Source organism: Plasmodium vivax, chromosome 14 (assembly GCF_000002415.2).
Source record: "Plasmodium vivax chromosome 14, whole genome shotgun sequence".
NCBI classification, from domain to species: domain Eukaryota; phylum Apicomplexa; class Aconoidasida; order Haemosporida; family Plasmodiidae; genus Plasmodium; species Plasmodium vivax.
In genome coordinates this window covers 1,024,099-1,049,742 of record NC_009919.1, presented here as the reverse complement: position 1 = coordinate 1,049,742, position 25,644 = coordinate 1,024,099, and the positions used below count along the sequence as shown (strand labels likewise).

At 42.3% G+C, this 25,644-nt stretch overlaps 5 protein-coding genes and 3 non-coding genes across 8 annotated transcripts, besides 12 other annotated features; 4 read left to right on the top strand and 4 right to left on the bottom strand.

The window, feature by feature from the left end:
* Nucleotides 1–1,357: 1,357 nt before the first annotated feature.
* Nucleotides 1,358–3,308, top strand: PVX_122970 (calcium-dependent protein kinase 3, putative; the record flags this gene model as incomplete). The annotated part of the gene is made up of 3 exons (XM_001617107.1): nt 1,358–2,653; nt 2,791–2,892; nt 3,177–3,308. The coding sequence occupies 3 exons, from the start codon at nt 1,358–1,360 to the stop codon at nt 3,306–3,308; spliced, it is 1,530 nt and encodes a 509-aa protein (XP_001617157.1).
* Nucleotides 3,247–3,340: a microsatellite.
* Nucleotides 3,341–3,615: 275 nt separating this feature from the next.
* Nucleotides 3,616–3,641: a microsatellite.
* A 1,300-nt stretch (nt 3,642–4,941) lies between these two features.
* On the top strand, nt 4,942–9,570 carry PVX_122965 (hypothetical protein, conserved; the record flags this gene model as incomplete). Its single annotated transcript, XM_001617106.1, has 1 exon — nt 4,942–9,570. The coding sequence occupies one exon, from the start codon at nt 4,942–4,944 to the stop codon at nt 9,568–9,570; it is 4,629 nt and encodes a 1,542-aa protein (XP_001617156.1).
* Nucleotides 6,495–6,528: a microsatellite.
* Nucleotides 9,215–9,255: a microsatellite.
* Nucleotides 9,560–9,584: a microsatellite.
* Nucleotides 9,585–10,591: 1,007 nt separating this feature from the next.
* Nucleotides 10,592–10,633: a microsatellite.
* Nucleotides 10,634–10,896: 263 nt separating this feature from the next.
* Nucleotides 10,897–12,881, bottom strand: PVX_122960 (phosphoglycolate phosphatase precursor, putative). The gene has a single exon (XM_001617105.1). It carries the CDS (start codon nt 12,312–12,314, stop codon nt 11,370–11,372), a length of 945 nt encoding a protein of 314 aa, XP_001617155.1. The 5' UTR covers nt 12,315–12,881; the 3' UTR covers nt 10,897–11,369.
* Nucleotides 11,444–11,463: a microsatellite.
* Nucleotides 11,904–11,935: a microsatellite.
* Nucleotides 12,882–15,565: 2,684 nt separating the features above from the next.
* Nucleotides 15,566–15,585: a microsatellite.
* A 2,002-nt stretch (nt 15,586–17,587) lies between these two features.
* Nucleotides 17,588–17,615: a microsatellite.
* Nucleotides 17,616–18,378: 763 nt separating this feature from the next.
* PVX_122955 (hypothetical protein, conserved) lies at nt 18,379–20,119 on the bottom strand (the record flags this gene model as incomplete). Its single annotated transcript, XM_001617104.1, has 1 exon — nt 18,379–20,119. Exon 1 carries the CDS (start codon nt 19,957–19,959, stop codon nt 18,379–18,381), a length of 1,581 nt encoding a protein of 526 aa, XP_001617154.1. The 5' UTR covers nt 19,960–20,119.
* Nucleotides 18,706–18,777, top strand: PVX_122958. Its single transcript has one exon. It is a non-coding gene; the product is annotated as a tRNA-Asp (tRNA).
* PVX_122957 lies at nt 19,943–20,022 on the top strand. Its single transcript has one exon. It is a non-coding gene; the product is annotated as a tRNA-Leu (tRNA).
* A 916-nt stretch (nt 20,120–21,035) lies between the features above and the next one.
* PVX_122952 lies at nt 21,036–21,117 on the bottom strand. Its single transcript has one exon. It is a non-coding gene; the product is annotated as a tRNA-Ser (tRNA).
* A 26-nt stretch (nt 21,118–21,143) lies between these two features.
* PVX_122950 (transcription elongation factor, putative) lies at nt 21,144–23,432 on the bottom strand (the record flags this gene model as incomplete). The annotated part of the gene is made up of 1 exon (XM_001617103.1): nt 21,144–23,432. The coding sequence occupies exon 1, from the start codon at nt 22,449–22,451 to the stop codon at nt 21,144–21,146; it is 1,308 nt and encodes a 435-aa protein (XP_001617153.1). The 5' UTR covers nt 22,452–23,432.
* Nucleotides 21,443–21,463: a microsatellite.
* A 2,092-nt stretch (nt 23,433–25,524) lies between the features above and the next one.
* Nucleotides 25,525–25,554: a microsatellite.
* Between the last annotated feature and the right edge of the window lie 90 nt (nt 25,555–25,644).

The following is a 25,644-nucleotide window of genomic DNA, read 5'->3' as shown; positions in this document are numbered from 1 at the left end:
TGTTACTTTTCTGGTCATGCTTTTTTTCCCTTTTTCCCTTTTTCCACATTTTCCACGTTTTCCATGCTGCGTTTATCCCCCGAACGGGATTTAAAGGAAAAATCTTCCTGGCGAAAACGATTTAGAAGCCAAAATGTGGTGTATACCAAATGCATAATGTGGAAGTTTTGGCGCACATTACCATTTGTTGCACTTTCCCCTTTTCTTTTCTTCTTTAAGGGTGCAGTTCTGCAGAAATAAAATGAATAATTTGTACGATGTAACGGTCACGAATGGGAACAAAATTGGAGTTAACTGTTTCTTTTTAGCATGTTCTTCGGCGCGCTTCTCTGCCTCTTTGCTTCTTTTTCTTCCATTTTGTGGTGTATGCAAAAGTGCCCACATTTATTGTGTGTAATGTATAACCATGTGGTTGAAACTGGGCACATTATAAGGCACATAAATAAGCTATTCCTTTTTTTTTTCTTTTTTTTCTTTTTTTTTTTTTTTTTTTTTTTGTGGCCAAAACTTTTTTCCTTCCCAATTGTTTCTACGACATTTAAAATAGTTCTAACAAAACATGTTTTGAGACCCCCAGAGGAAACAAACCGATCTGCTCGTTCATCTCAATGCATGGGGATGTACACATGTAACTTGTATATGCAAGAAATTGTTCATGTAAATATATGCTTAACTGTACCTGCATATATTTATATGTGCACTTGTATGCCGGCACATTCACACCTTCCCCTTTTGAATATTTTCACGTTTTTGCGCAACTTCCAAACGCTGCAACGGCAGGGGTGATATCACCTTGGAAGGCGTAGCAAACCCCTTTTGATGAAAAAAATTTACAAAAGGGAAACAGAATTCCTAAGTGAATAAGACATACGACAGGTGATTTGCCTACCACATGTGAACAAGATTGTGCCAAAAACTGTGCGCAATTTTATCGTGTACTTTTTTTTTTTTTTTTTTTTTTATGTTAACCCCTTGAGACGAAGTGACGGTGGAGCAGTCGTACCACAGCAATGCTTGAATGAGGTGCAAAAAACACGTTTGCGCGAATGCAACGTGTAAGGATATGTTCCTCGGCACTAAACCGGTCTCCGTTTATTGTATATATGTTTTTCCCTACGACAGATATACCAAGGTGAAACACCTGCACACGTATTTTTGATAAAAAAAAATTAGGCCCATTTGTGCGTGAAAATTGATATTCTCTTACGCACACCGTTCTGAGTTTGCGCAATTTGGGTAGCCCCCTTCTTTGTTGTCAGTTTGATTGTCCTGTTTAGCCTGCCTATTTTTTCTTCCCATTTACACTGCTGTTTTGCACTTTTTTGTATAACCATTTGGCACACACGATTTGCAGAGCATGTCTTTGAAAAGAACGCCATTCTCATTCATTTCTGACATAATTACGAACATAAAAAATGGAAATAACAACGGAGAAGTGACGGCTGCGAACAGACAAAACTCGTACGCGCATATAAAAGAATTTAACATAACCGAGTTGGGGGACTTTAAAATAATTAAGGTTTTGCTGAGGGGACTCTCCAGCACTGTTTGCCTGTGTGAATGGATAATTGACTGCAGAAAGACGCTCGTTTTGAAGAATTACGTTAAGTATATAAATAATGACATTCTAAGTTGGAACATAAAAATTGATGAATCGAATGAGACCGACACGGGGAACAGCAGCTTGGAAACGGAGGGAACGATTAACATCTGCCCGTGTTGCGAAAGGGGGTTTTCGGAAGGGGAACTGCATCGCCAGGTGTATGCAGAAAAGGAAGAGCAAACTGAGAAGGAACGGTTAAGGCAGTGCGGCGGTAACGGAACAGACGAGGGGGAAGAAGCAGGAGAAGCCCTCGAAGTCGTCGATGAAGAAGCCATCAAAGAAGTAGAAGCCGTCGAAGCAGTTGAAGTCTTCCGCCACGAAGCGGAGGGAGCTTTCCCCCTCGCGCTTGTCAGCAGGCAAAATGACAACGCGGAGGGCCATGCGAAGGATCACACGAAGGGGGGAAGTACGGAGAAGCACTACTGGCACGACATTCCAGATGAAACGTACGAACATAAAACGCTGCACTTAGTGTTAAAGGTAAAGCATAAAGAATTGTATTACAAACTGAGAGACATAGAAGAACTAAGAGAAGAAATAGGGATACACAAAAAATTGAAACATTGCAATATTTTACAAATGATATTAAGTGCAGAAGATGAAAATGACATTTGGGTGCTCCTAGAATATTCTTCCATTGGGGATTTATACTCCTATGTAGGCTTTAACATCCTAGACGAAACGGAGGTGAAAATAATTGTCAGCCAAATTCTGTTTGCTCTTTATTACCTTCACATTAAGGGAATCATACACTGCGATATAAAGCCTCAGAATTTGCTTCTCTTCCATTTGGAAGAGTCTTTCCTTTTTGAGTCCGAAATGCTCTCCGACCTGGAACCATCACGCAGTGTTAAGGGGAAAAAATTGAATATTAAGAAATTGCTCAGCTCGATTAATGAAAATGTCGCCAAGCATCCGAATGACAAAACTTTTAAGAGCATCGTGAAAATTGGCGACTTCGGATTGTCCGTCAGGTGTCCCTTTGACGAGTTCTACCCCTACCGCGGGATAAGGGGTAGCTACGGGTTCATCGCCCCCGAGTTGTTCCAAGTTAGACCGGCCAGAGGGCACTCCGAGCGGGGCGCGCCCCCAACGTTTAAACTTGTTCACAGGGGGGTGCCTCCACAGGGGGGTACCTTCACAGGGGGTCACTCCCACGTCACTTCAACACCGCTTCCCCCCCGCAGGAATCCAACTTTAACAACAAAGTGGACATGTGGGCACTGGGCATAATCATCTACATCCTTTTAGGAGGCTATAGGCCCTTTTACCCCTGTTCTAGGTTTGAGGTAGGGCGCAAAGAAAAAAAAAAAAAAAAGAATTATCTACGGGGGGTACCTTTTTTTGCGTAACATGCTATAATGAATGATTAGCTCCTCGTCGATAGGGGGATGGTTGAAGGGGTACTTTCACCCAGCATTAAATCCTTCATAACAGTTGCGTCGTGACACCATTCGAGTCAACTGCAAAACACGTCTGTGTACGACTTGGTCCTTCTGTTCAACTCAGAGATAGACGAGCACGCGAAACCCACGTGAACGAACGCATGTCACCTCGTTTCCATTTTTTTCAGGAAAAGGTAACGTTCCACGAACGATACTGGTTTAATATATCCTCGGAGGCAAAGAACTTCATTCAGTCCCTCCTGCAGATTAACCCGTCCAAACGGCTGAACGTGATTGAGGCGATCGACCACCCCTGGTAACGCTGCGCCTTAGCCTGCATCTGCATTCGTGTGCATCATCGCAAGAACATGTAGAGGTGCTCACACAGAGCTGCATATGTATGCCCAAGCGCACATATCTGTGCACCCCCATTTTTCGCAGGATAAACAGCTACTTTATCAGCACGTGAATACAAACTAGAAGGTGTCTCCACCACCCACAACCATTTGCCACTCTAATCGCCATCACCTCTTTTACGAAAGGGACAAAAGTGAGAAGTGAAATTCCCCGTGTGCACACAGCAAAAGGGAAGTGTTACCGCAAGCGCAGATGATTAAATGTACATGTAGATAATTCCTGATTTTTAATTTTTTTTTTCCGCATTTTTTTCCAACTCGTCACTTTTTAAGTATAGCAATATAACGTTTGTGTAATCTGCAAACATGTAGCATTACGGGAAGCTGTTCGCGGGGAGGGGTGGGTGCCCCGATCGAACAGGCGCAGCCAATTATCGAATGCGGTCGTGGTTAGGGTCGCTGTCGCGGTTGCGCTCTGCTCTCCCGCAAGGTTGCACCTCAAGATTGTTCTTTTGTGGTTGTTCTTTTGTCACCGTTGTGTTCACCCCTTTTGCGCTTTTTTTTTTTTTTTCTCCTCTGAACATTTTTAAGAGAAGGGGGAAAAGCAGAACTTGAATCAGGTGCGCATGTGCGCATGTAATTATGTATATGTACATGCCTGCTCCACAGCCCATATTAACACGCGCGTGGCGGTTTGCCTATTTTCCTGCATTGGCACAAAAGGGGTCACATAAATGTATATGCCCCATGGAGCGCCTCACATGCGGGGCAAGACATTTAACCGGAAAACCCCGCGTGAAGAAATTCGCTCGTGAAGAAATTCCCTCGAGAAGAAATTCCCACGCGAAAGGGTTACGCACTTTTCTACATCCGAAACGGGGGAAAATTAAAACGCTTTTTTTGTAGCGAAATTAGCGCCCTTGCTAAGCGCAAAATGGGGATGATCCACGGAAAAAAAAATAACACCGGAAATCGCGCAAAGCGGAAACGCGCAAAATGAAAACGCGCAAATGTGAAGGAAAATTTTTAAATTATTCTCAACAGTTATGTTATATTTGTGTCACCTTTTTGTTACCTTTGTGTCACATTTTTATCACATTTTTGTCACGTATTTGTCACATTTTTGTCACATGTTTGTCACGTATTTGCTACTTTCGCGCCACATTTGCGCTGTATTTTTTTCGTGTGTTTAATTTGAAATATTTTTTTTCCCGCACTTTGCGAATTGTTTGCAATCATAAGCTTCGCTATAGACGCGTGATTGTTCCCCTCCGTGTTAAAACATAACTTTTTAACACTGAATAATTTTTGTATCAAAAAAATTTATTTAAAATGTTTTGTTGTGCCTCCAAAAAAGTGAGGCCTATATTTTTTTTTCTGGGCATGCAGTTGTAAGAGTGGCAGCATACGCAGTGTGTTTTGCCACTAGTTAATTTTTTTGTCTTGACAACTCCGCCAACTGTTTTGTTTATCAGATTAGCCGCTTCCCCAGTTAGCAGCGCGTGAAGTTGGGGGCCCCTCGGTTTCCATCACCCCAGTCACCCCGTAAATCGCGTCACCCCGTAACGAGCGTATCTCCCGTCTCCCCTCGCTACAAATGTCTCACAACAACACGACCGTGTTCTTGTTCACGGTGCAAGGCATTTTGGCGTCACTGACCTGTGGACTGTGCTGCCTAATATATGCCTACTGTTGCAACACTAAAAATGAACGAAACAGGAACAAAAGAACTATCTCGAAGGTGAATGGAGACGCCTACGCTGAGGGCGCAACCACTGCCTTCAAAAAAAGTAAGGTTGAGAAAGAAGAGGGAAGTAAAAGTGCCCATGAAGATGCGGCGATTCACCTGGAAAAGGGTGCAGATGGGGAAAGTAATGCAAAATCGGAGAGGAACCAGCCAAGATCTGGCAACGGCAGCGGAACGAGCCACCCTGACAACTACTGCAAGCGAAACGGGAGTGGAAAATGCGATGGGGACGGCACCATCCCACGGGAAAAGTCAGTTCAAGAGAATTATTCCCACAGAACGGACAGCACTATAGAATCGGGTGTATCCAATCAGAAAAACGGCGAAATGGAGAAATGCAATGGTGAGGAAGCAAGATCAAGTAGAAGCAACTGTGAAGGGATACCCCCTAACATGAGAAACGTAAACGAATATAAGGACCCCCCGTTGGTAGGCACAATCCCCAGGCATAATTCTGCCCCGTACGATGGCCGTATAATCGAAAAAAATGAACAGTGTGAAAATGCCCATAATGCGGGAGCTGCAGGAAGTTACATGCGCCCCAACTGGAGCAATGAACGTAAAGAGATGTCCGAGAGTAACTCAGACCATATGATCAAAATGGTTGTCCCCCAAAACAGATGCCAGCTAAGAAGTGGTGAAGAACAAAATGCGCGGCTGCCAATGTCCAACGAGAGTAGGCATAACTTCAACCCACACAGTGCAGATTCGCACATTTCGTCAAATAATTACGGGAGAGAGGATAACAACAGAATTGTGAAGATGACCCAATCGGGGGAAAAGAACCTCCTCAGTAGGAGCAACAATATGAGCATTACTGTCAACAGGGTGGAAGCAAAAAATAGGGCCATATGTGGCCTTACACAGAAGGATGCTGTTCAGATGGGCGTAGAAAGGGCAGACCAGCATGCCTACAGCAGGACCGTTTTGGACAGGCAAATGGTTTACTACCCCAATGAAGAAGTTTTCAGAGTCAAGTCGGAGACGCTGATTCGGGGCTATCCGGGGCACGTTGCCCCCAGCGGGAGTGCGCACAAGAGCATGCGTAGAAATTGCCCAGAAGGGCACGCAGCGAGGAGTAAAAATTACCCAGAGGGACACTCAAACGGGGGTAAATTTTTCCAAGAAGGCCACTCAAACGGGGGTAAATTTTTCCAAGGTCACTCAAACGGGAGTAGGAACTGCCCCGAAACGCACAAACATTTTACGCACCGCACGATGAACGGCTGTGAACATTTCGAAGACGAAGAAGACAAGAAGAAGTGCAGGCACCACGAACATGCGCAGAACTATACCCCCTCGAAATGTATGACCTGTCCGCATGACGAAGGAAGCACGAATAGGGTATTTGTAAAATGCGAAAAGAGTCTGCCCAGTAGTAGGGAGCATCCAAGTGCAGAAAGGAACAGCCGCCTAGTCCCAGTGATCCACAAGGAGAAAACCCAGACAGGCTCACCAAAATACAACACGCATAAGTACAACGATTTTTCCACTAATGAGGCTCTTTATAGGAAGAGGCAGCCATTACATGGTATGTCACAATTCAATGAGAAGGAAATGAGAAATATGATTGAAAATGGGAGAGTAGAAGGAGGTACCCTTTCATACGATGACGACAAGGCGACGTGCGACATGCATGCTGCTAATAATAATGCTGGAGGAACTACCGTTAGGATGCGGAATGTTGGCCACTACCATGAGGAGAAGGGGTTCCCCCCCCGGGACCTTCATTCGTCAAATCGTATGCCCGCAAATTTGATAAACGGAGAGAGGACAAAAAGTGCAGCCTCGTACAGATTAGCTTATAACCAAGGCGGTAATGTTAATAGAGGGGAAGGTGGGGAGACCACCTCAAAAGGAAGTTCCCCCCGTTTGGGCCGCTTCACAAGTGCGCAAGATTTTGCACCCAAAGGAAGGAGGACAAACCGGGAGGGAGAAACGGCACGGGGGAATAGGAACAACCAAAGTGGTAACAATGATGGAAGTAATGACATCCGTGGCAACCGCAGCAGCAGTCGGATCAACGGTGGGGAGGACCGCACAAGTGAAGGCAGGTATTACACCAGGGGGAAGAGCAAGGACAGCGGCACGAATAGAAGCGTCCAGGATGAAGTTGGCAGAAGCGCTCGCAGCATGGTCGATGCAGATGAAGTGACCACCAAGGGACCCAGAAACGGTTGCACCCACGCGAACAAAACTCAAAGCGATGCTAACAGTTGCGCATATTGTTCCCCTTTAGATGAAGAAAAAATGGAAAATCGGAACAAAAAACATAACGACCAGTTACCACGTGACTATCACATGGGCGTCACAGAACGTTTACCACATAAAGAAGGAACACATGTGTGCAAAAATAATAACTGCCACTCTGCTGTAAAATGTGCAAAACAGAGAGGTAACAAAGAAAAGAGTGAGTACTTAAAAAAGGGCTTGCCAGAGGAGCATGTCTGCTTACCTAACTGCAATAGCAAAAGTTGGTGCCCGCACTACACAGAAAAGAGAAGTGGAAAAAATGAACCCTTTTTCCAGTCAAATGGGTTTGAGAAGAACACTGGGGGGCCTGACGTTAATGGCAGCTTTTCACAGCGCAGTTCGTATAGTGCGCGTCCATTCAGTATGACCAGACAGATTGAACAGGGGAGAGGCGCGAAAATGGTAACCAAGAGTGAAATCAGCGATGGCATTTACCCCTTAACAGACGACAACGCTGAGTACGATGGGGTGGAGAGCAGAAGTGGCAATGTAAGCGGTGTTAGAAGTGGCAATGTAAGCGGTGTTAGAAGTGGCAATGTAAGCGGTGTTAGAAGTGGCAATGTAAGCGGCGTTAGAAGTGGGAATGTAAGCAGCGTTCGAAGTGGGAATGTAAGAAGCGTACGAAGCGGAAATGAACGCAGCCCTCTCAGTGGCAATGAAAGTGGCCTCCTCAGTGTCAACGAACGCGACCACCGCAGCGGCGGTGAAGAGCAAAAGGGACGGCCCAACAAAAGGGGCGAAAAGACGGTCCCCGTTCCAGTCAGCAACGATGAAGTGGCGAGTGGCAGAAAACGCAGAACGAAGGGTACCAAAAGAAGGGGAACCAACTCCAAAGGAGAAAGGGATAACCAGTCTAACACACCTCTTTTGACGAAAGAGTACGAACGGCAGTTAAGACAAAAGGAACCAAGTGAATACAAGAGCAGCCAAGAAATTAACCAAATAATACATGCCTATTTGCAAAACTCGAAGAAGGAGTATAATTATAGCAGGTCAGATAAATCGGAGAGAGATGTTAATCACTTGACAGGCAAGTACACCCCCGAGGGGATGCACTCTCGTGAGGACGTCATCCCAAGCGGAAAAAGCAAACAAAGAGATTCAAACGATAACATGAGTTATAACTCCTATCACACAAGGGGGATTGGCAATAAAAAAGGAAAACATCGAAGGGATAAAACTGCGCATCTCGCGGAGGGGGAACGAACGAACAGTAAGAGGTCCACTGCATCAGGGAGCAAACACGAGAAGGATGAACAAACCGACCAAGAGGAAAAAATCGCCGAGGAAGACACCTCAACACGTAGAGATCGAATTAAAAATAAAAACATACGTGTGAAACGCGAAAAAAGTGACAGCAAGGTTCCTATTAAGGAGGAAAAAGACCTCCGCAGTGGGAGCCAAACGGTAAGGAGAAGCGCCAGAATGAAGAGCGAAAAATATAAAAAAAAAAAAAAAAGCATTGACAGTGATATGCATGTAGATACCCCAAATGAGCAGGAAGAGCCGCAAAGTGAGAGTAGTAAAAAAAAGCAAAGCAGTGTAACTACCGATAACGAAGTGGTGGAGAAGAAAAAAAAAAAAATGTCGAAAACGAAGACGATGGAGTTGAAAATATTCAGAGATAAAAATGCGTTAAGGGAGAAGGAAAATTTAAAAAGGACGAACGAAAAGTATCAAGAGATTGATGAGTACAGATGTGCATCCGGATTCGTTCACTTCATAATTGAACATATACAAAACAAAAAAGACAAGGAAAACTTTGATGATTTATTAAAATATATTTTAAAATTAATAAATATTTACAAAATTAAAACCATCGATTTTGTGGAAGCCTTTCTGCTACTCGAAACGATCAATGTGAATATAATTAGGGAATACCCAATTGAGGAGTGGATCTTGGTGACCTTTCATTTCCTCAAAGGAAATACAACAGAGCAGAATTTCAATTTGACTATTAAATCGCTAAAGTTAAACAATTTAGTGATTGGAAATGTCACGGCTTCGTTCTATATGAACAAAAAGACCATCAGAATGACAGACAGAAATATGAACAGAATCCTCACCATTTTGTCAAACGTTGTGCGGAGGAGGTCCTCCAGGATTAAAACGTTTAAGCGGCCTAACGAGGAAAGGAAGGACGGGAAGGACGCGAAGAAGGGGACGGATCAGCAGAAGGATGAGCTGTTAGGCTCTTGCTGGCAGCCAGTTGAGGGGGGCAAGTAGGCCCAACAGGTCAAACACAGAGAAGTGGGCGAAAGATTTGCAAACTGCTCAGCAAGACAATTCAGAGGCAGGAAAGTATCAAAACGGAGATGCCCATCAAGCCTTCATAACACCGCAAACCGTTTGAAGCCCCCTCGCTTTGCTTTTCCTATGACGTAGATAAAGTGCCCATAATACCTCCCCCCACATGAGAGGAGATCCCTGTGCCTTTTCTTTTGTAGTGCTCGGGAGAAAAAACGAAGAAATGTTTAGCGAGACGTCGCCACAGCTTCCACAAAATGAATGCTATCACGAGATGAGCATAGCAGTGACTGGAGGTAAAACTGCTGTGGATAAATAGGCATAACTGTGACTGTGCATTTTGCCTCCCCACTCGCAAAAAGTAATCACCGTAATGTGTGCAAATTGCGGGAAAGTCTTAAAGAGTGGAAAAACTTATTCGCAGCTGCTATGTAATCGTTGACGCACGCTTAAATGTTTCCCTTGCCATTTTGTTCCCCCTTTGTTCCCACATTGTTTTAATTTTGTCCCCATTTTGCGCCACATGTACATTCCACTATTTACACCCTTTGAAAAAAAAAAAAACTTGTCTAAAACGTTTTTTTTTTTCATTTTTTTTTTTTTTTTTGTACACCTTTCAATTGTTAACTTTTTAAAGTTTGCCTGTAATTATTTACCCCTGTCTACAAATTAAGCGCTTTTTCAAGCAGCCACACAAAAGAGGTGTCGGAAATTGTAATTCTTCCAAATGAGGTTAATCGAAAAGGCGTAACTCCACTTTTTTCATTTTTTTTTATAGCCCTACTTCAATTTTGCAAATAAAAAAGGGCATTCCTGCTGGCGAAGCTCACAAAGCAGTGCAAAAATGAGTGCGCGCGAAAAAGAATTTATCGCCTACTTGGAGGAGCATGGCGTAATAGACCACATAAGCAGCGCCCTCCTGGAACTGTTCGAGGAGAAGGAAAAGCCAAAGGACGCGATAAAATTTATATCTGACCATTTGCAGGACGTGGACGCGGGTATGGTCATCCACCTGAATAGCTGCGCAGCTACCTTCCTAGCGATGAACTCCCTACTTCTTCTCATTCCCCTGAATGGGAACCGTACAGAGGCGGTGTCGGCAGCGCCAGTTGACTGATGCGCGCCGCTCACCGCTCACCGCGCACTGCAGACATTCCACGCCAACCCCACTCCGCGCAGACGTGCCGCTGGAAGAGCTCAAGAGGGAGAATTCATTCCTCCGACAGGAAAACCAAAGGCTAACAAAGAAGTTCGAAGAACTCAATGATACCTTAAATCAACTGCTTAGCAGCGCAGGGGGGGCGCAACCTTCAGGGATTTGAATGGGTACTTGGAAGGGGGGGGAGCGACCGCGAAATGGGAGGTAGAAAGGTGGGGAGAAAAAAGGGAGGGAGACAGGGAGAACCGCCACACCCGCGAAGTAATCCCACTTTCGTTAAGCTCCTCCTTTGTCAATGCGCGAAACGGTGGAGGAAGCGATGGCCAGGTTTCTCCCATTCCGTTCAAGCAAACAGGGCGAGGTACCTACGCGCAGGCCACCTAACGGGGGTGTATAAATATGCATGGGGAGCAACTCACCAGCAGCAGTGCGAAGGTGTGCCCTATTTGTGTCACTACCCACCACTTAACATTTGCCAAGAGAAAAAAAAAAAAATTGGGGGCAATTTTCATTGTAGCCAAAAAAGGGGCCATCGAATGGCACAGCGATTATTCCCAGGGTGCAGTACACGTACAGTGTAGCACAGGAACATTCCACGCGGAATGGTTACTCAATATGGCTATAAAAAATCCGCAATCGATTTCATAAAATAGTCAGGCTGAATATTTAAATGGTTATGATTAAGATAAATATTCGCATCGGTGACGCCTGAGGAAACGAGAACGGACTTGATGTTGCAATTTTTGGCAAAGCTTATGTCCGTGTCGAGTCTATCTCCTACCATAACAACTTTGGAAGGATCAATGTTTAGATCTTTAAGGACATTTTCGATCATGAATAAATTTGGCTTTCCAAGAACGGTTGGCTTCTTCAGCGAAACAGCTTCAACACTAGCAACGACAGAACCTGTGCCGGCCCATTTTTGCTTACTAGTAAAATTTGCAGTTGCGTCTTTATTGGAAACAATAAATTCAGCGTCCAATTCATTAATGCAAAGATGAGCGTACTGGATTTTGTAATAATTAATGTTAAAGTCGATGGCAACTACAACAGCTCCTACGTTCTTATCTACGCTTATTTCTAGATCGTCCTTTATCACTACTTTCTTTTCATTATCGTGGTAACTACCCAACCAGAGAAGATTGCAACAGTCCAGTTCCTCACAAATGCCTTTTTCCCCAATTACATAAATTTTTTTTTTCCCACTTTTATATTCTTCCTTCTCCACAAAATATTTAGCAATTGCGTAGGAGGTACAAATGATATTTTCTTTTTTGGTAAGTCCGAAACCTAGCTGGTGAAATTTCTCCAAAAGTGTAGCTCTGGATTTTATAGAGTTATTTGTTATGAAATATATTTGCTTGTTTGCTTTTACTAATTTGTTTATGACTTCCACTGCCCCTTGGATGACTTCATTTCCTCTCCATAGAACTCCATCGCAATCGAAAAAGAAAGCCTCGAAATTGTTTACAAATTCGTCCGCGTCTATCGACTTTTCTATTTGCCACTCCTTCATGAAGCTTTCGCATTCGCCGCCTGCCTGCTGTGCTCGTATCAGCGACATGTTTGTGCGGTTGGCGGTGTCACTTTGGGGGTTTGGCGGTGGTCACTTTGGGGTTTAGCGCGTGGCCACTTTACGTCCTTGCCTCTCCGCCTTTTGCTTCTCACTTCTTGGCAGCCTTTCTTCTCAGCTCTCCCCCGTGTAGCCCTTGTTGGCGCGGCCCCCAGGGCAACGTGTGCGCAGGTGAATTCCACCCAACAGCAATTTGCCCATGCGCATAGATACAGCAGGTATCTACACACAGGCAGGCATACGCCCTTGTGGGGGGGCACAAAAAAGGTCCTAACTTAGGCAGCGATGAATCGAGAATCTACTTCCCTACGCGCATTACTCACTTTGGATGATGCCAATTTAAAGCATTCACCATACATGCATTCGTTCATGCTGAAATGGTTCGATCCACTTCGCGGTACTGCAAAAAGGTTGGTAACACCTACGTGTATTCTATGCGCATCTACTCCCCGTGAAGCCGAAACAGGGGCAAAAAAATCTAGTATGCAAGGGGGGAAAAAAGAATCCCAAATGGGATGAGGAAAGCCAAAATTGTTACAAAAAAGGGAAACAAAAGGGAAAAATTATAAATACAAAGCGGCATTTGGAATATTTATTTATTTATTTACCTTTATTTCTATTTTCTTATGTGGGGGCACCCCTTTTGGCGAACCCCAATCGGGGGGAGAGTTACACCCCAAGGGTGGGTGACCTCTCTCAGTGTGCTTTCGCAAAGCGTTAACGGGAAGAGGGCAATTACAATGGCGTGGAAAAGGTCAAAGCGGCGAGGAGCTGCAAGAAGCTGCAAGATGTGAGAAGCTGTGAGAAGCCGCACAGGGCAGCAATTCCTTTCGGCAATATCCCCAAATAACTGCTTCCTTCGTGAAAAATACTTCCCCAGCACGCAACGCGCTATACATCATCCCCCTTTCACTTCGCTTCCTTGCGATGAAAGGTTATATGTTGAAAGAAACGGGTCGGCTTATAATGGAGACGAATAGAAGCTTTTTCATCGTGCTCACATTTCGAAGCAATGTTTTTTCGGGACACCCATCACGGGAACTTACATCTGTGCCTCCAGATATGTCCCAATGTCCTTGTAGGTTTAGCTGCCTCTTTAGCTGGGGGTAAAATAGAGCGTGTCCTTGGACGGTTAGAATATCACCCAAATGGTGATGGCGTGAAAGAAGGTACGTACTTATGTGCACGTAGATGCATACTCATTTTGAGCGTACAGTTAAATGTGTTTTTCGTGACGCTCCACCTGCTTCGCGCAGAAGCGCTTGAATGCGGTGAACAGGGGAAGAAGAGATCAAATCAGCTCAACGGGCTACTACTAATGAGGAAAGGCATAACCTTTTTTGCGAAAAGTGGGGGAAACAATATAGCCGGGAATTTTAACATGTCTCCTGCATGGTCCAAAGGAAGAAGCGTTCCTTTTTTGTTCTTCCACGGGGGGTGGAAATGTCCATACTGACATGCCGCCATGATTTCACACTTCCATGAGAGGTCCCTTTCAATGAAGGTCTCACCCGCCATGCATTGAATGTTCGGAATTTCCCTGCGCTGCGAGTTTGTATAGCGCGACGCGATTTTCGATGCAACCTGCGATGGGGATGTGCCCCTATGATCACTGCATCAAAGACATAGTAAGGAAAAGATGGGATGCTCCGAATGGCATAACTTGGGACGCCTTATTTTCCCATTGCTTTCCATTTAATTTAGCAAACTTGGTGGTTTTTCAGCTGATCAAGGGGGGATCGCTGTGGAGTTGGTAAAAATGATAGCTTGTGAAAATGACAAAACTGCAATGGGCGCGTTTATGTCCTTTCGTAGACTGCATTTTCTTTTCCGTACATTTCGGGATGTAGTTTCATCTCCCCCCCAACGAAACATAATTTGGCCATGATTCATTCAGTTATGCGTTTGCATATGTATGTACATGTGCGCGCAAGTATTTTTTTTTTTTTTTTTTTTTCCCTGAATTTTGGGAAGGGGAAAATAGTGGCGAACGAGTTAACCGCCATTTTTTTTTTTTTATTTTAAAATTTTACTTTTAATCGAACTGTGGCACTTTAAGGGATACATTTTTAAACATACAATTAAGCGTAATTTTTTTGTTTATGAGATGAATAGCATCTCAGAAAGGTGTCACTTAATCGTTGCAAAATATGTTTAGCTTTTAAAAATAGGCCATGTATTATGCAAGGGCGCATATATGTACGTGCCCTTCATGCGTTTATATGCGCGCTTTATACGTATCCTTTATGTGTATGCTTTGTTTTACCATGTTCCTTATACATGATAACGTGCCCGAGTGGTTAAGGGGTTGGACTGCTAATCCAATGGGTTCTGCCCGCGCAGGTTCGATTCCTGCCGTTGTCGAATTTTTTTTCCCATAAAAAGGGAATTTTTCAAGTAGCAATATCGTAAAGAAAATTTTTCCTATACGTATGAATGAACTTTTTTTTAATTACAATTAGGGAGAAAGAACGAATGGGGAAGAAACAAATTTGCATATTCCATTACGTGGTTCGTAATTGTTCCGCTTGAATTTATAACACTGCCATATGTGACATACAAAAGAAGCGGGCCTTATGTGAGGAGCAAAAAAGCATTACCATTGATACCTAGTTAAAATTTAAGCGAATGTGATTACCCCACCCTCTTTTTGCTAAGCAGCAACTGTTGAGCAAAATGTAACAGAAATAGCCTCAGCGGGGAAAAGTAATTCGATGAACGGTGAAAACTATTTTTTAGGGATTCCCATTTGGTGTCACTTTTAAGAAAAACACAGGGGAGAAGTGGCACTTTTCGTAGTTCCTTCGCAACTTCCTCAACGGGTGGCGCATACTTCATTTATGTAACATGTGCTTGCAGAGAAACCTGGTTAAGCTGGTTAGCTCTGTTTGCATGCCTACCTTAGATTAGCCTAGCAAAAGGAATAGAGGACGGCGCGGGCTTACATACACCTGTTCTCCCGTACGCACAGGCGTTTTAGACGCTTATGCATAAAGCAGTTCCCCGAGCAATTTGCCTCCGTGTAGGAACAGCGCCATCTGGTATCCCCATGCCTCCTTTATAATTTTGCTGCCCTCTCAGGCGCATTTTTTACAATTAGTATTCCTTCTCTTTATACGGATCTGCGTGTTGAGAAAAGCAACACGGTCGCGGCACAACAGCACAATATGGGAAAGGAAAATTTGTCAATCCCTTCATTATAGAGGCAAGGAAATCATCATATTGCGTTTTTTTCGCAAAGATTTTCCACCATGTATGGCTAAAAAAAAAAATGCTAAGGAAAAGTACATGGCATACTTTTTTCTACGCATACATTTTGCACAAAAAGGGCATTCTTATTTACCTCATACTTTTCACTACTGGCGAATAGAAAAAGCTGACAGAAGTGGGGTTCGAACCCACGCCCTTTCGGACAACGGCCTTAACGTTGCGCCTTAGACCACTCGGCCATTCTGTCAATAATAAAATGTGCGATAAAATTGGCTATATATATAATTTAAAAGAAAAAAAAAAAATTAAAAAATTTCACATTTATTTTTTTCCACCCTTTGAAAAATCATTTTACATAATTACATTCTTACGAAACAGTGTTTTACTTAATTTTCATATTTTTCCGGCATTCGCCACAATTTCTCGTTTTTTTTTGCGCAAGCAGTTTTACATGTACAGATAGGGGGCTCGTAAAAGGAATATGCTCTTTCAGAGTGTCCGTTTCATCACCACAAAGACTGCCATTACTTCTTTTGAAAGGTGGCTAAAAATGTTAACGTAATTTTTTGGCCATTTTAAGGATGGAAGCCCTTTTGGAGGCCATATGGTGAATATTGTTCCATACTTTTCCCCGCACAGCGCAAGTTCCCCCTTGGGATATGCAAAAGTTTGTTTCTTTTCATGTCTTTAAAACTGGCACGGATAATGGCGAACAGGAAAAATGTTTACGCAGCATATGTAGGTACATATAAAGCGTAGGTTTTTTTTTCTTTTTTCCCTTCCATGAAGTATGTCAAGTTTAATGGGGAGGTTTTACTGAAGAGTAAATCTTTCACATATAACCATAACGGTAAAAATGTCAAATTGTTGAAACCATTAGGGGTGAAAAAAAAAATATATTTTTTAAAAAAACTTCGAAAAGGATTTTTTCGTATTTATGATTGGGGTGAAACAAATGATGGCAGTGTCCACTGGGTGTACAGTAAACCAAAAATTACAGTTACTTTTGGAAGACTGCCTAACTAAGGAGTGCTTTCCATTTGCCAACGATGAAAATGTTGCGTTGTATAAAGATAGCTTAATAAAAAAACATGACTAAACGAACGTTTATATGATGATATGCGACTCCATGACAGAGAAGCGGATGAGGATTGGAGCAGCAAACTCCCCTTATATTAATTCCTCCTAGTAGATGCGTTATAGAATATTTTAAGAGGCAAAATAATAAAAAGCTTTCACAAAAAAGGTAATTTAAAAATTAGCTATCCTGCTAATTGATTAACTGAATAGGGTCTCAATTTGGTTTTTAATTTATGTCAATTTAGGTTTAGTCAAAGGGGGACGCATTAAAAAGCAAAAAAAAAATGCCAAAAAAAATATAGTAATTAAAAAAACAAAAAAAAAAAATCGAACTCCGAGACCGGGAATTGAACCCGGGTCTTCCGCGTGACAGGCGGAAATACTTGCCACTATACTATCTCGGATTCAAAATTTAATGGTTTCTCAACAGTCATAATATAAATTGAAGGCTTCCAGAAAAAATAGATGTTCGCTTTCGATCGATTTAGAGACGTGCGCAGAGCAAGAAAAAATGTTCTTCTTTATATGTAAGCGCTCAGCGAAGGCACTTCAACAGATCCATGGTATGTTAAATCCCCAAAAAAAAAAAAAAAAAAATTCACTTCAAATTTTTTTGCTAACTTTTTCATAACTCGTTTAAAACTCACATATTTTAAAAAAATCACCTTTTTTTTACCTTACAACGTTTTATTAATTTTTTGGTGATAAAAAAAAAATTTAAAGCGTTTTCTCCTCATTCATTTTGACCCTTCTCGTTATAATTAAGAACAAAATGAAAGATTTTTGAAAGCGCGAAAAGGTAAAAAGAGGGTTAGGCAGAGGATCGCCATATTTGTACGTAACCCGAGCAATCTCATGTAAAACTGAAAAATTATGTTCACCTATGTCAATAGTAGTAATCACTTGATGGTCCCTTTTATGTGGCAAAAATGAGTTCATCTTTTTCTCCCCTTTTTTATGGCAAAGAAATGCATATCAAATGGAACGAATCAGACCATGAGGAGTATATAACGCAGGAAGGACGGGGAAAGAGGAATAAAAATAAAATTGTTAAAGTTTAATTGCAAAATTATCCGTGAAAGTTGCGGTCCCTTTTTGGCAGCAACTTTTGCATAAACCAATTCGCAGCTGTGATAATGCCATCACGGGGGTTATGTCACTCGCACAAATGGTGAGGGCATCCTGAAAAGGTTGTTGTCTCATTTGCCTATGGGCAGTTCACAATTTCTACATTGCTTTAATCGACCGGAAGAAAAATGGCGCAAGGCGCAGCTCAAATGTGGGTTTTACGGATTAACGGGTACGCAAGGCCTGCGTGCGTACAGTTGGTAAAAATGTAGCTCATTTTAGTGACGAAATTTTGCACAAAAAAAATTAAAAACGCGAAGCACAAAAATGATAATTAATTATCAACAAATTTGAAAACAAAGCTGCGATGTGAAAAGTGCAACGTGAAAACTGCAGTGGGAACGACTTTCCTGTCCTGAATTCGATAAACAAAAAAAAAAAAAAAAAAAACAAAGCGCACACATGCGTGTGCACGAGTGCGCGAAAAAACTGTCCGTTGTAATTACAGACCATGTTGCTTATACGGATGAATAGCTTCATCAAATGTGCTGCCAATCGGGGCGCTCCTTCCTTTACCTCCATTATCTCCTCAGTTAATCTTCCACATGCAACATCTGCATTACGTGCGTGCGAAAAAGCGTCCTGTGCGAGGTGCAACAAACATACGGGAGGGGGAGAGAGAAAGGCGAGCAGTGGGCTAAACCCGATCAGCCGTTTTGTGAAACTTGTCATCCACGTGCTGCTTCGTACGCTTAATCAACTTCCTATAGTCGTCCTTTTTTACAAACCTGTTTATGGCCAAATCAGTTTCCCTATCAAAGGTTCTCCTCTCCTTAACTGCATTTTTCGAGTTCAGCAGAAACTTTTGCTCTTGCTCATTCTTTCCCCATAAGTCAATTTTTTTATGTTTTTCTAAAAATTCTTTATATTGTTCCTTTGTATTTGTAAAGCACCCTTCTTCATGTAACTCCCTCAAACTTTTCATTTGTTCCTTAGCATTCTGCATCAAATGGGAGTAGTCCTCCTCTTGAAAATTCACCATCAAATTGCTATCATAGAAATTGAAGTTGTCCAAATTGTAATCATCCCGTGAAGTGTGGACTCCTCCCTCTTGGTCATCAGGTTCCTTTGGTTCGTCCCTCTTCAACGAGCTAGCCTTCCTTTTGTTAATATTATGCCTCAGCTTATTTATGTCCAATTTGGACAAAAAATAATACATTAAGCTGTTAAAAATGTCAAATATATTTTCCTTAAAATTAAATGGCTTTCTGTAGAACTCTCCCTCCTTTTCTAACTTCCACGCTCTAAATAAATGCCTCAGTTTTTTTTTTAATTTTAAATCCTTCATACTTTCAAGTGATATTTTTTTTTTCTTGTCCAACTTTTGATACAAAATTTTTAAATTGTTTAAAAAGTTGTAGTTCTGGAGGATGTTGATGGTTAACCTTATCATTTCCTTGCTGTCGTAAATGTGCGCGTCGAATTGTTCCTTTTGGTTTGCGGCGGTTTGGGCATCTCCTTTCGGTACCTTCGTCTCCTCTACCTCCTCCGTCTCGAGCCCCTCTTTTTTTGACGAACTACTGCTTACACTACTTTCATCGGAGGAGCTGCTGCTCGTGTAGTCATCATCATCGGGTGTGCCACTGGAGTCACTTTCCTCTTGCGACGTGTCATCGGAGCTACTTCCCCGACTGCTGCGGATTCCCCTTCTTTCGTCAAGGGAAGACGAACGAGAAATGGCCTTCCTCCGTTTGCTTTTGCGATGTCTGGTCCTTCTTCCCCTGGGGGAATTTCCCCTCTCACTTTCGTCACTATCACTGCAATGCTTCTTCCTGCGTGGGGGGGAAGGAGTTCTCCTTCCTTTCTTCCTCCGCAAGGCGTCTTCCTTTTTGTCATTTTTTAACTTATGCAGTGTTTCTTTGTCTTTCTTTCTTTTTTTGCTAGAGTGTTTATCGTATGAGGAGCTGCTGCTACGGGCTTCATGTTTCATTTTCTTTTCCTTAGAGCCTTTCCTATTTTCGGAGTAATTATTCGCCTCTGATTTTTTCACATGTTTGGGCCTATCACCATGCTGATTTTTAAAATTTGGGGAACTGGAAGGGTCACTTCCTCGGTTACGCTTTCCCGCCTCGCCACTGCTATTCCTGCGCGATTTATTTTTTAACCCTTTTTTGTGTTCTTCTTTGTCATTTTTGTGGCCCTTTCCACTTCTCTCACTTTTGTATTCGCCAGCATCATCCTTGTCATTATCTGCTGGGCTGAACGAACTGCTGCTCATCTTTCCCCCCTGTTCAGGTGAATATTTTTTCTCTCGCTTAATTTGCACTGTTAAAATTCCTTTTACCAAAGTTCACAATTGCCCCACGAATTACATACATCCAAATGTTGCATTGTGGTAGGTAAAAAAGGCATTACATTTCCTACTTCAATTTATTTTTGTAAAATGTGACGCAAGCAAAAAAAAAAAAAAAAAAAAGCGGCCGCGATGGCGTCATTTGTGCTATGCATTTATTCACTGTGGAGTGCAAATATGCCTACTTATTGCCACTTAAGGAGTCACATGGCATCCGCAAATCTTTTCATGCCTATATGTAATTATGTTCACTTGCAAAACCGCTTGTAACACGTTTTTGCCCTTAAGGTGAAAGAAAAAAATGGTAAGTTACGTTTTATCCAATTTTACAGGAAAAAAAAAAAAGTCTCTTCCACGTGGCATGTACAAAATTAAAAAAGAATACACACAGGTACAGCAGAGATGAATGAGTGGGAAAATTGCCAAAAAAATGAGACGCAGGGAAGCAATCAAGAAGGGAAAAATGGGGTGCCTCGCGTTTATACATACATGAGCAGGTGGGCGGATACGGATGCGAATGCACATGTGCTTATAGGCTGGGTTGTAAAATGGTGACAATTTAAAAAAAAGTTGCTGCGCATAAGGGAACAAACAAAGGGGAAGTGCAATAATCGCGATGCTGTTGAGAAATCTGCGCGCGAGAAGGTCGGGAAAGGGGGGAGGGAGCGTCAAGGCGTGCTTCCTTCGTAGGCATATGCGTGTGCGCGCATATACGCTGGGATGCACACATTGCCTGCTCGTTTACACATAACGCACGCTGTTTTGCTTTTTTTTCTAAACGAAGATGGGAAAGATATAAAAAAAAAAAAAAAATAGCAGAAATCTGGTAAACAATGAAAGTGAGAGAAGGCAGATGCATACGCAAAGGAGAAGGGGAAAAAAAAAAATGCAGACAAACAATTTTGATACATACGAGGTAATGTACCAAACGGTAGCATATGTAGGGCGGCTGAAAAAGGAGTGCACTTGAACGTATGCATAGGTCATCACGACGGTGCACTTTTCAAAAAGTTATTCTATTTAAACTGCCAAATTTGCAGGGAGGCCTGCTCGGGGGAAGTGCGTTTCTGAGCGTGTATTTGCAAACGTACATATGGACACGATTTTCCTCAAAATTTCCAACGGTTGTTACATTTCAAGCACGTGACGAAGGTGGTCATGGGCTCGTCGCTGCTCCTAGTTTGCAGCTGGTGGTAGACAGTTTCATAGCCCTTACATTTAAAACACTGAAATTCACCCTTCCTGGTTTTTTTTAAAAGAATATTTTTAACATCCCAATCGGACTGACAAGCTTGTAAACTTTCTTGCAGGCATTTATTTCGTTCCTTTTTTTTCTCATCGCTAGCCATTTCTTGGGAATTCATGGTGGCTATAGTTCTTGGTGGGATATATTCTGCATAAATTTTTTCGTTAAAACTTGGGTTTTTTTTATCACATAAATTAAATTTTATTGATTTTAACTGCATATTGTATTCCTTCTGTGATTGTTTTTTTTCGATAAAAAATTTGTGTAATTCGTTTTCTATATTGTATATAATATCGTTTAGCTTTTTCCTATCAATGAGGTAGAGCAGATTGTCATCTGAGCCGGTAATGAAAGCTTTAAATAAAAACTGTTTCGCTTTATCTCGAAGCACATCATTGTGAAATTTCCCGTTATAATTCCACTCGGTGAGTGCCTTTAAATCTGTGTTAACGTGTTTAAGTTCGCTAAAGTGGTAGCTATTTTGAACGCTTCCTTTTATTGGTAAGTGGTCACTGTTGTGGTGTTTGCTGAAGAGGAGATGATCCGCCTTATTATTCGGCTCACCATGATTGGGGCTACCACTTTGGATTGTTCCCTGTTTTGCGCTGTGCTCACTCACATTTTTAACTTTTACCTTTTTTAATTCGTAATCCTCTGAGCACGTGTTATTGTCACTCCCTTCGACCAGCTCCGATTTTCTTTTCTTCAGACTTTCGGCGCTTCTACTACCGGTTGAGGAGTGTTTTTCCTTTATGGCAATATTTTTCCACTTATCGACGAGGTCCTTTGCAACATTCTGTATTTCCTCGTTTTTTATTTTGGTAAATTTATTGACGGTTACTCCTATCTTGGTTTGCTTTAAAATGTCTTTATTTATTTCTACGTCTTTTAGCGAAATTAGGTCTTCTATAATTTCTTTTATGGTGCTCTCATCGATGGTTTTTTTCTGCTCCTCCGCTTCTGCCCCTGCTTCTGCCTCTTCTTCCGCTTCCTCCTCGTTGGCACTTACGAATTTGCTTTCCTTATCTTTTAACCTCTCTTGAATGGTGGTGATTTTTGCAATATTTTCCGTTAGAGTCATGTTTTTTACGGGGGGGTTAAAAAAAAAGAAGTCTTGTGGGGGAGGGGCTGGCGGACGGCGAACGGAAAGGGGGAGTTTATGACTATGCATAATTTGGGGGGTGGTGGTGGTGCGCGGTGAGTGGAGCGTGGAGAGTGGGCCTTGTCCTTTTTTATCTTCCCTCTATTTCGTTATGCTTGCAATTTTTTACGCTTCCCTATATTTCCGTTTAGTTCCCCGTTTAGTTCCCCGTTTAGTTCCCCTTTTTTTGTACCGTGCCCTTCCAGCCGCTTTGCGATGTGTCTTCGGAGAACTCCAGGGGGAGAGACGCAAACACGTGGCACACGTGTTCATGTGTACGAGTGCACCTCTCCTATTTAGGGATCCGCTCGACACGTGCGTTCTTTGTAATATTTCGTCATGTATAGCTCAGCAAAAGGAGAAACTCCACGATAGTTTCAAATTGAAGCTACGAGTTATGCATACGATACGCATGCACGTTTCACCGATGTAACAGGGAATAATTTGTCCCTCCCCCCCTGTTTCGCAAAGGGCATAACCTTCCTGTGTTTTTTTTTTTTTAAATTGTTCTTTTCTTTTGGGTTTGCTTTCTTGGCTCCTCTGTGCACCTTTGCATAGTGTTTCCTACATGGGCACATAACCACAGGGCGTGTATGCATAAGCGTCCGCGCGAGTAAGCGCATAGGTACATCTATTTATGTATATATATTCATGCTGCGCGTGGCACGCAACAATTTGTGGTGTTTTCAAGGATATCTTCTGGCTGGCGGCAATTTGCGCAATCGCGGGGTGGGAGGTACCTTGCGAGAGGGCGAGAAAAAAAAAAAAAGAACAATGGTACGCATTACGTAAGCAAAAAAATGTTAGCATATATATAAGCATATATGTAAGCATAAATGAACGCACGCGCGGGAATATGCATATGTGCTACATGTGCCTTTCCTTTGTGCTTATCCTCCCACTTTTTTATTTCACTTCCTTCCGCGCAGTTTCGTTTGGCTTCGCTACATATCGCCTTATTTCAGCCATTCTTCTTTTGCAAAATTTTATCTTTTGCTGCGCGAAGCTTTATTTTGCCCTGTTTGCTCTCTGCACAGTTGTCGCAATTAAATGCGCGCACAAGCAAAACGCACATTGGTGAGCGCATCCTCGGGAGGCATTTTTCCTCGGCCGCAAATAACTGCAACTTCCTATTTCACCGCGTGCTGTGCGAGTACCAGCCAGCGCGGCATTATTCCAAAGGGGGAAAACGCAGCTTTTTCCCTGCACATGATACCATTTGTCTATATTAGCAAAAAAAAAAAAGCTTAATAATATAAAGAAAAAATAAAACACAAAGGCATTGTGAGGAATGAAATTACGGCGTTTAAATTATTATCACTCGTAAGTCTCCAAAAAGGCGCAATAGCTTTTCACGTTGCTCTTTTTTTTTTTTTTTTTTTTTTTTTTCCTTTTCCGTGTCAACGTCATTTCGAAAGGGATTGGCATTCTCCACATTTTTAACACAAAAGTGTACGTTTTAGAGGAGGGCAGCGAAAAAATGGCAATAATTCGGCATCATTTCTGTTTCTCTGTCATTTAAAAAGTAAAAAAAAGACCAAAATTTTCAAGCAAATTCCAGTTAACAGTGTTATTTTTTAAAGCTTTTAGGAGCAACTCCTCCAGCGAATAAACAGTTAAGCATAAATTAACCACTTTGAAAGTAAGAAAAAAAAAGTATGGTCTGTCAGTTGATTTTCCCTACACCATCTTACACATTACGCATTAACTCGCACATTTAGAGCATTTCTCACGTGTGTGCATTTTTGTATAAAGAGGCATAAATTCGCATCAGTTGTGCATTTACACAGGTGGGGGAAGCATGCGGCGCGAAAATTAGCTCACTTGATGACAACAAAAAAAAAAAAAAAAAAAATCACCTGTCATTCAACTGTCATTCAACTGTTATTCAACTGCTATCCAACTGCCATTCAACTGCTATTCAACTGCTACTCACCTGATATTCACCTCCTTTTCACCCGTTATTCCCCTGTTGGGTAAACCCGAACAGTGACCAAACAAGCGAACGTGTGTCCCCCCACTTGCGCGTAAAGACGCACCGCTCCGCTTCCGCATCGACAAATTTTAAACACAAAAATGCTTGACCCACCAGTATAAGCACTGATGTCTAGTTTTACGCAAAATGGAATATGAGGGCGAAACCTTCCATTTGACGGAATACCAAATTAAAAAAACAGTAAAGGTGTTCAACTATTTGGATAAAAAAAAAAGAGGACTGCTCAAATTTGAGTATGGATGATACTCTCGAACTAGGCACAACAAATGAGAAGCGAATTTGATAGGCAAAATGTGGTTGCGCATGTGGGGGTGGTGATGGGTTTCCTCATCATTTGCGCGCACCAACTGTTAAGTGTTACATGGTCTATGAATCATCCTCGCATGTAACACGCAGAGAGGAACTCGTGAAGGCTACTCAGATCACCCCTTGTGTGGCCCTCACACATGCATACACATTCGCCGGATTTTTCAGCCTGCTAGGAAGCCTCCTGCGCTGCAGCGGATACAACGTGTCGCTAAAAGAAATTGATAAGATAAAAGACAAAATTATAGAAAACAAAATTAGGGAAAAAAACGTGCAAGTGAATGAAAAGAGGGAAACGGAAACTACTGCGAAGGAAGAGGAAGGCAATAATGACACGTCGAACCGGAAGCGAGCTGAGAAAACTAACGACGATCACGACGATGATGATAATGATAATAATAATAACATATCCAAACTGCTAAGCGATTTGAAAAATTATGATAACTTCATCGAATTGGAAAAACAAAAAGAAGAGAAAAAAAAAAAAGAAGAAGAAAATAAAAACTTATTTAGCATAAAGGAGTTTTTCAGGATCATTCAACTGCCAAATATAACCAACGAAACTAAGCCATCAAATGTTTTAAACTCTTTTGAAATTTTCGATGAAAAGGGGAATGGAAGAATATCCATCAAAAAGCTCAGATTTATTCTTCAGTACTTAGGGGAACCCCTAAGCAATGCAGATTTTGACGAATTCTTTGACTGGATTAAGACGGTAAGTGTTCCGGCGGAGGGACGGAAGGTGAACTCCTGTGTGGAGAGGTCTCTCTCATCGGGTCATGTCATCACATGCATGCTATACCATGTGTGCGATGTGACAAATTAACACGCTTTCCTTACGTGAGACACTGCACACACAAATGATTGCCTCCCCCGATCGGCAGAAGGATAAAGTGTATAAGACGGACTACATCATTTACG